Genomic DNA, 14,057 nt, shown 5'->3' with positions numbered 1-14,057 from the left:
GCATCCTTGGAGCAGTGTTCTCTTTGAGTCTTAACCATGGAGTTTCACTAGATTTAGAACATCTGTCTGTGCTTTTACATTGAATAAAATAAATGAATGGAGAAATCTGTAGGAAAAAAACAACTCTTTTTAGTAGCTTCTTACAGTTTAAAAGAACTTTTCCAAGAAAATTCAAACACAAGTTTGTGAAGGCACAATATGAGGGGTGAGTCACTTCAGATCATCCACAATAAGTGGATCCAACACAATTCCTTTATGCACATCATTTTTGGTGTCGGGTAAAAACAAAATCACAGTATTAATTCTTTTACTTTGAAAATGTGTGTACAGGAAGTTGGGAGACGGCAGCAGACCATTACTGTAGACGTAACGCTTCTCCTCTATGTGATAAAACCAGCACACACTCACAAACTCATCTTGTGTTTATTCATCTTGAAATAAAACTCCAGCAGTGTCTCCAGAAGTTCAAAGCCCCTGCTGTGATTTCTGGGTAATTTATGAGCTACCCTCTCCCAGAATCCCTCACTCTGCTTGGAGCCAGTCACATTCAAAAACCAACGCACGCACACACACACACACACACACACACACACACACGCACACACACACGCACACACGCACACACGCACACACACACACACATACACACACACGCACACAGCAGGCACCTGCACCTGCCAACGTACTCTCATCAAAACGTCTGTGTGTGGTTGTGTACGTACAAATCCCTTCTCATCTGATATGAAAACAAGTTGGACGAGCTAAAGCTTGTGTGGTCGGTGTGAGATGATTTTCTCACTGTCCTCTCCTCTTTGCATTACGAGGACAACACACACATGAACGCACGCAAACTGAACTCTGTCTCTCCAGCAGCAGGTAACATCGTTACAATAACATTGAAACACAACACTTGGGATGTAATCTGTGTGTATGTGGTCGTTTCACGAGGACACAACTTTGGACTTCCACATGCAACCACATTGCACACTGATGAATCGAAGGCTTGTCACAAGAAACGTGCTGTCAGCATTAAAAACCGCCACTACGTTCTCTCTGTCCTTTGTTCCTCTCTCTCTCTTTTCCAGCTCTGTCATACACAAACATATATTGTGCAGTTTTCTCAGTATAAACAGATTTGAAGTATAGAAACACAGGCATGTTTACATGTCGCCACAGTCAGTGCACATACATGAATGTTTTTTTTTGTTCCAGTCCATGTTTTCTTTCCACCCTAACAGCCATAATTCACTGCACTACGTTCAATCCACAACACCATGTATGTTCCTGTACATAAGCCCATATTGTATTCTGCTGTTTCCACATCTTTCACTGAATAGAGCTTACTATTGACCAATTCCACTTGAGGTTGGCGTAATGTGTGCCCGCCTGCCCAAACATATTTTCTCCACGTAATGAGTTAAAGAAATAGCAATCATAGGGAAATGATTATCCAACCATTTCCCTTCAGTCGATGCAGGCAAGTCAGCGCACATCTGCAATTAGCCAGTGTTATTGTGGGCTGAGTTGAGTACACACTCGTGTTAGGTGCCATATGAATGACTATATTTCAATGTAATTCAGTGTGAGAAATGGGTGAAGCAACTCCACCCCAGGGGAGAGCAGGACACTTACTGCTGTTTGCTGACAAAAACATTCTGTGTGTGTGTGTGTTTGTCTTTGTGTGCCATAAAGTATCGGCAGTATCTCTTGGTCACATATTTCTCTGTGACCTTGAATATCAGTTAACAGCTCACATGTCCTGTATACACACAACAAGAATAATGCTGCACCCTCAGCCTGTTTATTAACCCTTTTTGGGTGTAATGGTCTGTGTAATACTGAATAGATAGTCAAAGTGATTAACCGCCAATAGTTTTGAAATCAACAACTAGCTAAGGAAGCTGCAACGTTGAACTGGTGAAATTTCTGAAGTATCTTTAAAGAGAAGGTTTGTTCAGGCATTTTTATCTGGGCTCTGACTTGTGCTTGGGTGTTCTAACACTGATTCATAGCATTTATTGACTTTATTTATCACATGTCCTTTAACTACTGACTTAAAACTATAGGACAAATGTTTTCTTAACACAACAGTCTGGCAACATGTAAATCCTGTAACTCAGCTAAAATAGTGCATTTCAGAGTCCTGCCTATGATCGTACTTCAGGATTTTGGGGTGGCATCTGGGGGTTGGTGGAAGACGACCACTCTTGGATCCGTCCCTGGGACTTGGTACAACTAGATGGCATAATGATTGGAAGTCTACAGTGGGGTATGGATATCTGTTTTCACCGAGAAATGAAAAGCAAAGTCATTGTCAGACGATAGCTGCTTGGTTCTAAGACTGCACATCCGCCTATGTGCTTCAGCTCAAGGACAACAAGAAGAGTCTGCCCGAGCACAATCGTTCTCACACCAGAATAGCTCTAACACCAACAATATCGTTTGCTAGAAGTTTCTGCACATGACTATTTCTTCAGAAAGAGAATGTTGTGTTTTTTCTTTCACTCAAATTACACTTCCTGTTTTTGTGAAAACAGAAAAAGTCATTAAAAAAAAATCCAAACAAGAAATTTGGTTCGACCCTTTCACCAAAGTCACTGGAAGGTTGTCGTCTTAAATCTTTCCCCGTAGAGTTATGCGTCTTTGAAAACCCTTCAGGACATTTTAAGCAGTCTCCAGCCAGTAACCCTGCAGAGACCACAAGGGGAAATATTCTTTCCATACTGAATATCAGCCCCAGCTCACGTGGGAATCTTTTAGAGCCCACATCAGAATGTAGCCTCCATTAAAATGTTTTCCAACCTCATGGGAAACGCCCGTTATTCCATGCTGATCCATGCTGTTTAAACCTTCCAGACCTGCAGGAATGCAATAGCACCTTTACCCTCCAGTGCCCCACAGGGACCTAAACAGGCTGCTGTGTGTGTGTGAGATTGTGTGTGCATGTTGTGTAGTGCTGTATGTTAACCCTTACAGACTCCAGGGGATACTGTATACTCTATTTTCGACTATTAGTCCCGTCCATAGAAGATGGATTAACCCTTTTAACTTGTTTCCCCGAGGCCCTGACGTCATGGGATTGTTTGTGTGTGCGTTCGACGCTGCCTTCAACCCATATTGATAAATTTCAATCCCTGGACTATAAGGGTTTAAAATTCATGACCCTAGATGTGCGTCATGGACGCACATGATTCGGTGCTTGTAACCTAATCTGTAGACAAAGACAAGAAACTAGCTATGTTGGCTGAATGTGTGTATTTTGTGTGTGTATGTTGTGCATAGAGTTTACAAGATTTTCTGTGCGTTTGTCGGTGTTTGTCGGCTGTCAGTTGACTTTGTTCAGGAGGAGAAGTAACTACACCCCCCCCCCCCCCCCCCCCCCCCCCCCCCCCCCCCCCCAGCTATTAATGGTCACAAACAAAAGTTGTTTCAGGTAATGGCTGTGTGTGTCCGTTACTTATGTGTACACACAGACACACAAACAAACAAAAAAGGACACACACACGTCACCATGTGGCGTTACAGTCCTGAGGAACAAATAGAGAGCAAGAGGGAGCAAGCACTTTGTTGTCTCCAGTTGATAGCCCTACCCCACCCTGCACACACAACAAGCAGCAGCCTCCAGTGATGACAAATGAAGCCAGCGCATGAATCCAAAAAAAACTGCAGTTCCTCGAATGTCATATGGAATGAAATACATGCAGCTCATATCATGTACAGGGAGTGAATTTTGGTGTAACTCATCTATGTTTTCATTTAAAGAAAGATAAAGGTTATGAGTAATAAGGGGTGTGTCTGATCTGACTTACAGGTGGGTGCGTTTAGCCAAGAGGAGGTGTAAAGCCGCAGAAGCTCCAGCTCTTTGCCCTTTACTAGGTTGACCGGAAAAAAATCAGCATTTCCAAGACAGCGACTCCGATCATTGGGCTTCAATAGTGCGCTTCAGAAATGAATGGGTCATATCACTGAGACTACGTCTGGTACACACATACCTCTGCAAGGTGTTTGGGGACAGAGGTGTGTTAGTGACGGGGGACAAGAGATGGAGGTGGAGGGAGACTTGCAGAGGAGAGATGGGTTTAGAGGGAGGGACGGATGGATGGAGGTAGAAAAGGACAGGGAGGGGATATTGACGTTTGCTCGGTTACTGTAGCCGCTTGAAGGAGACAGAGACGGGGAGTAAAAAAAAGTAGAAGGAGAAAAAAACCCATTATTGACATGTGCTGAGCTGCAGGCAGTTTAGGCAGATTGGGAGGGAGCGAGTGAGGGAGCGAGGGAGGGTGTGTGTTATCTTTTCTCCCGTTTGGATCAATCAGATGATGTAGTGATAAGACGGTGGATTACAACACCATCTATACACTCTCCAAGTGTGTGTGTGTGTGTGTACTAACTCACAGTACAAATAGTCTGCCGCTGGTTGACACACACTGATGCCTATTTAGTTACTCACTTTAGTGATCAGTCAAAGAGCTCAGGTCTGACACACGCCTGAGTGTGAGTGCACCACTGCACTCACACTCGTGATGAAATCAGGCTGGTCGATGTTTGAATTCTTATATTATATTAAAGGTATGCAACCAAGATGTTAGCTAGCTTCAAGGCTGCTCTCTTTCTATGGTGTTGTTAGGCATCTTCAAATAACCAAATAATGCTTTACAGCTCAGTGCATACTTGTTTCTCAATAACAACAACAACAACATTATTGGTTATTTGGTTGATGAGTTTTTCTTGGAGTAATGGTTAAATGTTTAAAATATGAAGGAAAAAAATGTCCTATGCAGTTAAATCAGGAATATCTTTCCGTAAGTCATCAATCGTGTCATTGATTCTTTTATTACCAATATTTCTGATCAAATTCGACTGTTATTCAATTTAATCTAAAAAATGATAATTTAACAAAACCTTCATTGTTTGTTGAACTTTCATCCAACTCCACTGTGTGTGTGTGTGTGTGTGTGTGTATGTATGCGCGTGTGTATGTGTGTGCGCGCGGGTACTGGTTAAGGCATCATATGGGTCAGTGGGTTGCCCTGGGTGATGGTCCTCTTATGATGCAGGAATGCAGCATATAATGTCACATGGTCACCAGCCTCAGTGCCGTGTCAGGGCTCTGACTGAACCCTTCACAATCTGCTGAAGGCTTTTCATGGTGGGATTCAGAGAAAGAGAAAGAAGGGAAGTGTTCATAATTGAATTGGCTGCTTAGTTTGTTGTATCATGAATTGAAAGTGTTGAAATAAGAGGACTCACCTTTAGCCCTGTCTGTACTCTCACTGTGACATGGAAACAAGTAACAAGTGGACTTACAGGGTTCTGCTGCTGTTCTCAGAGGTGTCCTTGGAAAATTAGGGAGTCAAATGCCTTGTGTCTGGAAGTGGATCTAACCCAGGACCTTTGTTGTTACATCACCTGTTCTCCCCCAGTGCCCTTTCTCTCCATACTTCAAACTTTTAGAGGGCAACATTTAAACTCTATTAAGTCGTGCTGTGCACACTTATATAAAAAAAAATATAATTCACACCAACATCCTAAAAGTCAATTAGCACACCTCACCCATGCAAAGGTGCCGTTTACAATACACTTTAGTGTTTCTTTTTCTTATGAAGGTACACAATGTAAAATCTACAAATCAGACCTAAGTCGAGACGTTGAAACCTCTTGCCTGATTGTCTTTTTCCTTTCTACAGCCGCTCCAAATTGACGATAACTTCTGCGGCCAGGACTTTAACCAGCCTCTGGGAGGAACCAGCACCATCGAGGGCATCCCGCTCTTCATCGACAAAGACGATGGCATGACCTCGGTGGCAGCTTACGACTACCGCGGCAATACCGTTGCTTTTGTTGGCACGAGGAACGGAAAACTGAAGAAGGTAAGAAGAATTCTTTCTAAGTGTTGCTCATTGTCATTTAAAAGACCAGCACAGTAAGGAAATCACTTAGAAAGTGTTATGTATTCCTGCTCCAAGTGTCAGCGGAGGTCGTCACATCTTATCAGATTTAATGCACACAGCTCCATTTTTCTCACTAGTGGCCGTTTCCGACCGGATTTTTAAGTACCTCTTTAAAACCTGTTTATTTAACGAGCGCTTTAAAGCGAGTTTGAGGCTTCGCTCCCATCGATTGTCATGGTAGTCAAGTCACGTCAGTCATAAAACATTACTGCAGTGCCTCGATGCCATGTATTCTCGCCTCTAATTTTAAGAGCTAGCTTTCAATCAACCCATCAAGCTCTGACTGGCGGACGTGTTTAACTGTGCAGTGAGGAGCGTTCAGCCGGGCAGATAACGGACAGAATGGTTTGACCGGACAGACTAAGTTAGCTGATGCATGAAAGGGGTTTTTAGTTTTGTCTTCTCATAGAGTCTGACCTTTGAAGTATGTACTATTTATTGTTCTTTTTGTTGATTTGAATGATGAATTGTACATAGCTGCTTTTGGATTGTATATTAAAGGCACCCGTTTGCTATGTGCCATCATTTCTTTAATACGGCTGTGTTTGTGTACAGACTACGCATTTGTTACTATGCGGCAAGTTTGTGTGTGTGTATACGCGTGTGTGGTTGTATATATGTATATATATATATATGTGTGTGTGTTTCCAGTCTATGGAGGACGGGACTCTCGGGGTAAATGGTAGCTCATTAGAATTCAACTGCTTTCCCTCTGCACTGCTCAAGACCTGTCATCCATTCAATATTATGAATGTATAATCAGCCTGTGTGTTTGTGTATGCACGCAGTGTTTTTGTGTGTTTGTCACTCACAATACGCATAATAATGTGTGTGCTTGTGATGGCATGGATTTGTCTGTCTCTGTCTCTGTCTCTGTGTGTGTGTGTGTGTGTGTGTGTGTGTGTGTGTGTGTGTGTGTGTGTGTGTGTGTGTGTGTGTGTGTGTGTGTGTGTGTGTGTGTGTGTGTGTGTGTGTGTGTGTGTGTGTGTGTGTGTGTGTGTGTGTGTGTGTGTGTGTGTGTGTGTGTGTGTGTGTGTGTGTGTGTGTGTGTGTGTGTGTTTATGAAGGAGTGAGAGACAACAAACGATACAATGTTGACTAAGATTCAGGCCTGTGCATTTGTCAAAGTGACATCCATTCACTTAGCCTCGCAGTAGTCCCTGTCTTTATTTAGCTGTCGTCACATGTCCTCTGTGCGGTTGAGGGATCTGTGCATGGGCCGTGTCACCTGGGAAAGCCATGCTGCGGCAGGTTGTTGAGGTGTGTCTTTTATACGTGAAAGTGTGTGTGTGTGTGTGTGTGTGTGTTCGTGTTAAGCGACAGAGCCAAAGAGCCTGCTTTTCTTCTGGCTGCCTTCTGTTTCAGACAGAAAATAAATCCAAAAAAAAATGTTGTTCTTGGAAAATATTCAATTAACAAAGACAGAACAATCTCTAAAAGCTGACACTACGGCACTCACAGATTCACTTGCAGCAGTGCCAATTTAAATCCTGCTTTGAAGGAAACCAAGTGAAACATTTGACAGAAACAAGTCAAAGTAATAAACTAATAGATAAAGAGAAAAACAAAAGGGCTGTCTTGCTCTTTGGTTCACGTTCAGCCTCTTCCTCTATGACTTGTTGTCTGTCAGTGTGTTTCTATTACCTTACAGATGTAACATGATGTTTGAAACCATCAGGATGTGATTGGACGTGGCTGATCTGTTTTTCCAGATCTGGACAGTTGTGTGGGAGTGTTTGCAGACCGTGAGGCCATGATGGTGGAGCCTTGTCCTATTCTTACACTGTCCCTGTTGACTTTCCCTCACAAGTGTTGAATGTTGCTGTGTAGCCACGCCTGAGGATGTGGAAGGGAGAGAGAGAGAGAGAGAGAGAGAGAGAGAGATACAGGAGGGCTCTTTGCAGGATGGAAGCAGCTCTCCTTTCTGTCCTAGTTTGGGATAGAGAGACGGAAAGGATTTACAAAACCCAATAAAGTGGCTTCAAAGGCGACGGCTATGTGCACAGGTATAGAAATGACTGATTCCTCATGAGCATCCTGGATTAAGTTTACGTGTTATATTTTAGTAGTAATATCTTAACTGAAGCATCTCTTCATTCGTCCCTTTGCTGAACTAAAAGCACTTAGAAATCCTGTGTTAGCGTCACTCAATCTATTTTTAACAAACCGTAATGCTCGAGGTTCTCCAGAGCAACACGATGATGGCACAAACAACATATTTAATGCACTAATGAAGTCCCTCTGTGCACAAACACGACACACACCGACATACACAAAGGATGCTGCTGCAAATAAACCTTGGTTTGACGGGACAACGATGGGAAAAGAGATGGGAGCGAGTGGAAGGGAGATAGATCAGGAATAAGCAGATGGAGAGGAAGAAAGCTCGAAGAGCGGGACGTAATGAGCGGAGGTGATGTCTCACCTGTGTGATTAACCGATTCCAGCCGTCATCTGGATACCGCTGTGGTCAAGGACACAGCAGCGATCTGACTGTCCTGTGCTTAATATTTAGGATTGAAGACCTCCATTCACTTTGACTGTTTCATTAACGTCTGTCTGCCCTTGTCGTTGCTCATTGGGTTGTCTCTCTCCTTCTGTTCTCGCCCTGTTTTGTCTTTTAGCGACCTTTTTAAACAAGCGCTGTCTGTGCAGAAAGAAAGCAGCAGATGGACGTCCAAATGAAAGTCTTGATTCAGTGATTCGGACGATTCTCTTGGCCACTTCTGCTTTTTAAGACGCTGTTGAGCATTGACAATGAAAGGGCATCCACCATGACCCTCAAACACTTGCAGGGCACACACACAAACTCGATAGGTGGCCTGAGGACAAAAGAGAGGATCCTGGTCGATAATCCAATACCTATTAAAAGGGCTTGTTTTTGATACTGCACATAAGACACGTAAGGATTCCTCAGCTGCGCCCTCCACCGGGAGCAGATTCACGCCATCTGCTGTATGTTTATGGCCAGGTGGTTGGAGCCCCCGGTGCCCGGTGTTTGCCCACTGTGGCCGTGCCAGGCTCAGGTGGGCACGGTGGGGAGTAGCCGCTTAATGCCTATTCATCTGAATGAGGCTTCAATGAAGCAAAGCAAGGGCTTTTAACATCAGCAGGAGGGGAGAGTTCCAGAAAAACGTGTTAGAAAAGTCAAACCATTGTTCTCATTTTGATCCAATAGTTCATCAACACGGGAAAAAAAGAAGTTCTGTAAAATGGGAATCCTAAAGCTGAGAGCAGCAGAGTGCCAGTTCGTCGGCGTGAGAGCCTCACAAAAGATAACATGAGTCACCTCTGCATTAGCGTAAGTGTTTCCTAAAACTGATTAGTATTTGTTCCAGTGAGGTGTCCTTGAGCTAGAACCTTGCTGCTTTCACTTTCCTCATCCTTAAGGGTGAGAGGATGACGCCGTCAAACAGAGCAGCAACTATCTGAACATCAAAAGCCAGATTAGATTTGGTACAGACAAGCTGCGACACACTGGACGCTTCTTTTACACGGAGCTGGACAGTTTATTAGAGATTATATAATTATTTTGTCACAGCCATTATTTACAAGCTGTGGACGACATCAAATAAAGTTAGACAACACCATACAAAAATAATCACAGTAGCACAAAAAAAAAAAAAAAAAAAAATTAAGCTTCACCATAATTGACACAAGCCAGTGTCAGGTGAGATGGTCATGCAACCTGTGGTAAAATGTCCGTTATAAACATTTACAAACGCCATTAAACATGCAGGAGATGTGACTGTATCTCACACAGCATTTCAGAGTCAAAAACAAGTGACCGTTTGTTGTTGTTTGTTTATGTTGCTGTGTAACGTCAATGTTGTATTCCACTGGGACTGCCGGTGTCACCGTCAAGAGACCATGTCACAGCCTAATTGACTGATGATTGTTGTTCCACTGGTGCATAATGCTGCCCTGTCAAAGTCCCGTGTGTGTGTGTGTGTGTGTGTGTGTGTGTGTGTGTGTGTGTGTGTGTGTGTGTGTGTGTGTGTGTGTGTGTGTGTGTGTGTGTGTGTGTGTGTGTGTGTGTGTGTGTGTGTGTGTGTGTGTGTGTGTGTGTGTGTGTGTGTGTGTGTGTGTGTGTGTGTGTGTGCACACGTGCCTGGGGTTTACATTGAAACGTGTGTGTCCACCTCCCAGCTTTTACAGAGCTGACCTCCACCCAGAGAGCAACAAATACAAACACTGTGGAAGCACACAGCTTACAGTTGACCAGTTAGTGTAGTCACAGAGAAGTGATAATGAAAGAATTGCCCCCCCCCCTTCCGGATAACATTTTAAACCGAAACCTCTTATCAGAAAATTTGACAGAGTAACGTTATTTTCTGTGCAGGCCTGTGTGTGTGTGTGTGTGTGTGTGTGTGTGTGTGTGTGTGTGTGTGTGTGTGTGTGTGTGTGTGTGTGTGTGTGTGTGTGTGTGTGTGTGTGTGTGTGTGTGTGTGTGTGTGTGTGTGTGTGTGTGTGTGTGTGTGTGTGTGTGTGTGTGTGTGTGTGTGTGTGTGTGTGTGTGTGTGTGTGTGTGTGTGTGTGTGTGTGTGTGTGTGTGTTCATGTCGTCATTTGGCTCGGCCACGAGTTGTTTAGCCCCGGCAGCAGCACAGAGGCTGCCTTTGTGCAGGCCTTTGGTTGCCCTCGGTCATTAGTTCACAACGCTGCATTGGGTCACACACACACGAACAAACACACTCGCACACAAACCCAAGAGCGGAGCAGATGAGAGAGAGACGGTGTGTGTGTGTGTGGGGGGAGGAGGAAATGAATAATAAAAGAGATCAAAATACGACTTTAGACAAAACGGATGATTTACACTTTACATCGAAACACTCAATTTTTCCACTTAATTTAGCCCGTTCCCTAAGCGCCATCACTCATCTAATCTTATCAGGATGTTCCTAAATTAAGAGAAAAATGTGCCATTTTCTCCTCACAGTCCAGCCTTTAAAACAGCTTTTTCCAATTACAAACAGCTCAGTTCAGCCTAATGTGGCTGCGACAAGCCAAGCAGATACAGCACATCTTTCACACAAAAAACCCTGTTTTAGCATTCAACCTAGCATGAAATCATCTCAATGAAGGGAACGAGCCGGCAAAACCAGCTCCCCATACTGAAGATGTATGCTTCCGTGGCTGCGTTGTCCTCTCCGTATCGTCTCCCGCTTTGCAACAGGTGGACCGTGTGCGGCGTTACGCGTGTGGAAAACGCAGCATATTTCCCAGGTCTTTCAGAAATGAGCGCGTCTGTATGCGTGTGCACGCACGCGTCCTCCAGAAGTATGTGTGGATATCAATTATCCTTCTCCCATCTGTTGGCACGTCTTCTTTTGTGGCTACACTTGACCTGACAAAGCACACAGCATCTCCCTGTGGATGCACACTCTCACAGATATTTCTTACACACCCTCAAGTCTCGGAGGGTGCAGAATTTCGCACAGTGAATGTAAGATGTGTGTGTGTGTTCAGGCCCTGGGTGCTGCCACCTCTGCTTTCATGGGTCATTCACATTGTTGGATCTTATCCTCTAATACTGTGCATTTAAAAAGGCTCTATAACTCTAATTCTAACTGAGATAGCGACTTTAAAATCACAGCTATAAATTAGTAACAGGAACCTTCCATACGGCCGTCTTCATGTTAGATCCCGGAGTCTCTCGTTTCATCTGCTGCTCACATATTCTCTTTTCTGCTCTCTCTTTCTGTCTCAGCCTGTGATCAAAGATTCTTCTCCCTGATAATAGTTGAGCGTTGTGTGTCTGTGTAGGTGTGTGTGTGTGTGTGTGTGTAGGATGAGATGTAGTGATTGCTATTTTTTCCTCATTTTCTCTCATTAAAGGGAAGGACTTAACTCGCACTCATTCAGAGTGCAGATCCCCAAATGAGCATGTCAGAAGTTTGCTTGTTAAAGTATGTGAAGAACACACACACACACACACACACACACACACACACACACACACACACACACACACACACACACACACACACACACACACACACACACACACACACACACACACACACACTCATTAAACAAGGACCTCTGACTTCCCCACCTACAAATGTCTCATCTGCCATAATGATACTACCTTCCTACCATCACTTTAGACTTTTCACAGATCACTATAACGTGATGCTGATAAATCTGGCAAACACCTCTTCTTAAATGAAGTGGCAGTAAAAGTTCAGTTCTGTAAAATGTTCACAGGTAATCGCTTCTCAACAGTTTGTTCTCGTGTTGGCTGACATCATTGATGAGAGCACTTTTGTCTTGGATAATCTCAGTGCTAATGCACTCTAGCCTAACCAGAGAGCGTGCGACTGCGCCGCGTGGTACCCATTCACTACCTCTGCTGCGCTGCACACCCTAATTCACTACTACCAGGGGTTAATGAGGCAAAGTGAGGAGTAGATGAGAAAGAGAGAAAGCCGGGAGAAAAAGGAGGCACAAGGAAAAGAAAGAGCGAGGCAGATGAATAATAAATGCAGCATGCTAGAATCCATTTTTAAGGGAAGATTAGAAGAGCCTGGATGCAAGCTGGGATACTCACATGATCCAAGTGAAGACTAGGGCAGCCTGTTTCTAGGTCATCTTCATTAGACATCTTGGGATAGAACATCAAAGAAGCCTTGCTTTTCATGTCATATATATGTGCAAAGTAACATGCCCTTTGCTGTTTTACTATTTCATCAGTTTTACTTCTATGTGGGTTCATGACCATAGGAAATTTAACTCTAGTTTCATGCTCTTGGTATAATCATGGCAGACTAAGTTCATATTTTTGTACATTGTAAAGTTTTAATGTCAGTAATGTGATGAGGTATTCTGATGTATCTCCTTCCAGATACTGGTCCTGCATCTAGATGTTAGCATTAGCTGACACTAGCACCTCTCCCATACCAATATAAATTAATTACACTGATTCATGAAGGGTTGTCACACTATAATACTGTTGTTAATTGTATTTCTAGTACAGTACAAAAACACCATTTGTTAGAGGGGGCTTTTGTGTTATTGTCTAATTTAAAGTTACGATCAGTATTGGATCAGAGTTTGAAATTCGGGTGACAAATGTTTGACATGGAGCTGTATTTATGCCTGTAGAGAGGAACGTTGTAGGTAGAGAAGGGGATTGAGTGTACCAGCAAAGCGCTGTCGGTGCAAACTGATACTGCCAACACCACACCTGGTGTATGGCGCAGTGCCAAGCCTAAACGGCAAAACGCACAACCACATCTACACACATGCAGACTGACACCAGAAGGGGTTGCCATATCTCCAGCTAACAAGCAAAACTGAGCACAATCATGCAGGTATATACAAATCTGGACACACACTGGGGCTTGTTGGACGGTAGCACGGTGTCCAGAGGGTTAGGCATGAGTGGCACAGCGGAAGCGAACATGACTGTTGGCTCCACAGTGGCTGTCTCTCTCAAATGACAAACACGCACACACTTTTACTCAACGTCTCACATTTATATTTAATTGGAGTTAAGCCCAGCAGCTCATAGGCGGCTGTCTATGGATGGCTGTGCAACTCTCCACAAAGCCTTCACAACGAAGCTATTCAATAAGTAGCAGGAATGACCAAGCTTTTACAGAGAATGACTGAAAATGGAGCAAAGCTTCCTTTCTATCTCTGTAAATCACAGGATGTGAGGGGCTTCTTCATCTCCATTACACCAAATGATGGCTGTAAATATGAAATTAGTTAATCTTCTGTGAAGAATGCAGACAGAAGTAGATGTGCACACATAAACAATCTCCTATGGGCAGAGACTGCAGCGGGCTTATCAGATTACCCGTTGCCAAGCCTAATAGATTCTAAATAGATTGTTTTTGATTAGTTCCTCTGATTCAGTGGATCATTAACAGTTTTGTATAAGAAAACAAATGTGCAGTTTTGTTTACTCCGCCTTGCATACATTTACACTTTTTTTTTTGTCAACAGAAAATGTGATTACTACTTGTGTGTGTGATTTGTTACAAGTGTGCCGTCACATGGATGTCATATGCTTTGGGGGCTTTTCAGGGCCATGATGTTATCTCTCTCTCTCTCTCTCTCTCTCTCTCTCTCTCTCTCTCTCTCTCTCTCTCTCTCT

General features: G+C 43.6%; 1 protein-coding gene across 4 annotated transcripts in view; it reads left to right on the top strand.

Moving 5' to 3' along the window:
* plxna1b (plexin A1b) overlaps positions 1–14,057 on the top strand; it is a 180,199-nt gene that overhangs the window by 44,319 nt on the left and 121,823 nt on the right. For all 4 annotated transcript variants that reach the window (XM_079342273.1, XM_079342276.1, XM_079342274.1 and 1 more), the window contains exon 3: positions 5,688–5,870. In XM_079342273.1, the coding sequence (XP_079198399.1) occupies positions 5,688–5,870 (183 nt within the window). The remainder of the gene's footprint in view (positions 1–5,687; positions 5,871–14,057) is intronic.

This window comes from Symphodus melops (genome assembly GCF_947650265.1).
Source record: "Symphodus melops genome assembly, chromosome: 4".
Taxonomy (NCBI): domain Eukaryota; kingdom Metazoa; phylum Chordata; class Actinopteri; order Labriformes; family Labridae; genus Symphodus; species Symphodus melops.
Note: the sequence above shows the minus strand (reverse complement) of the source record. Positions and strands in the feature narration are given on the sequence as shown.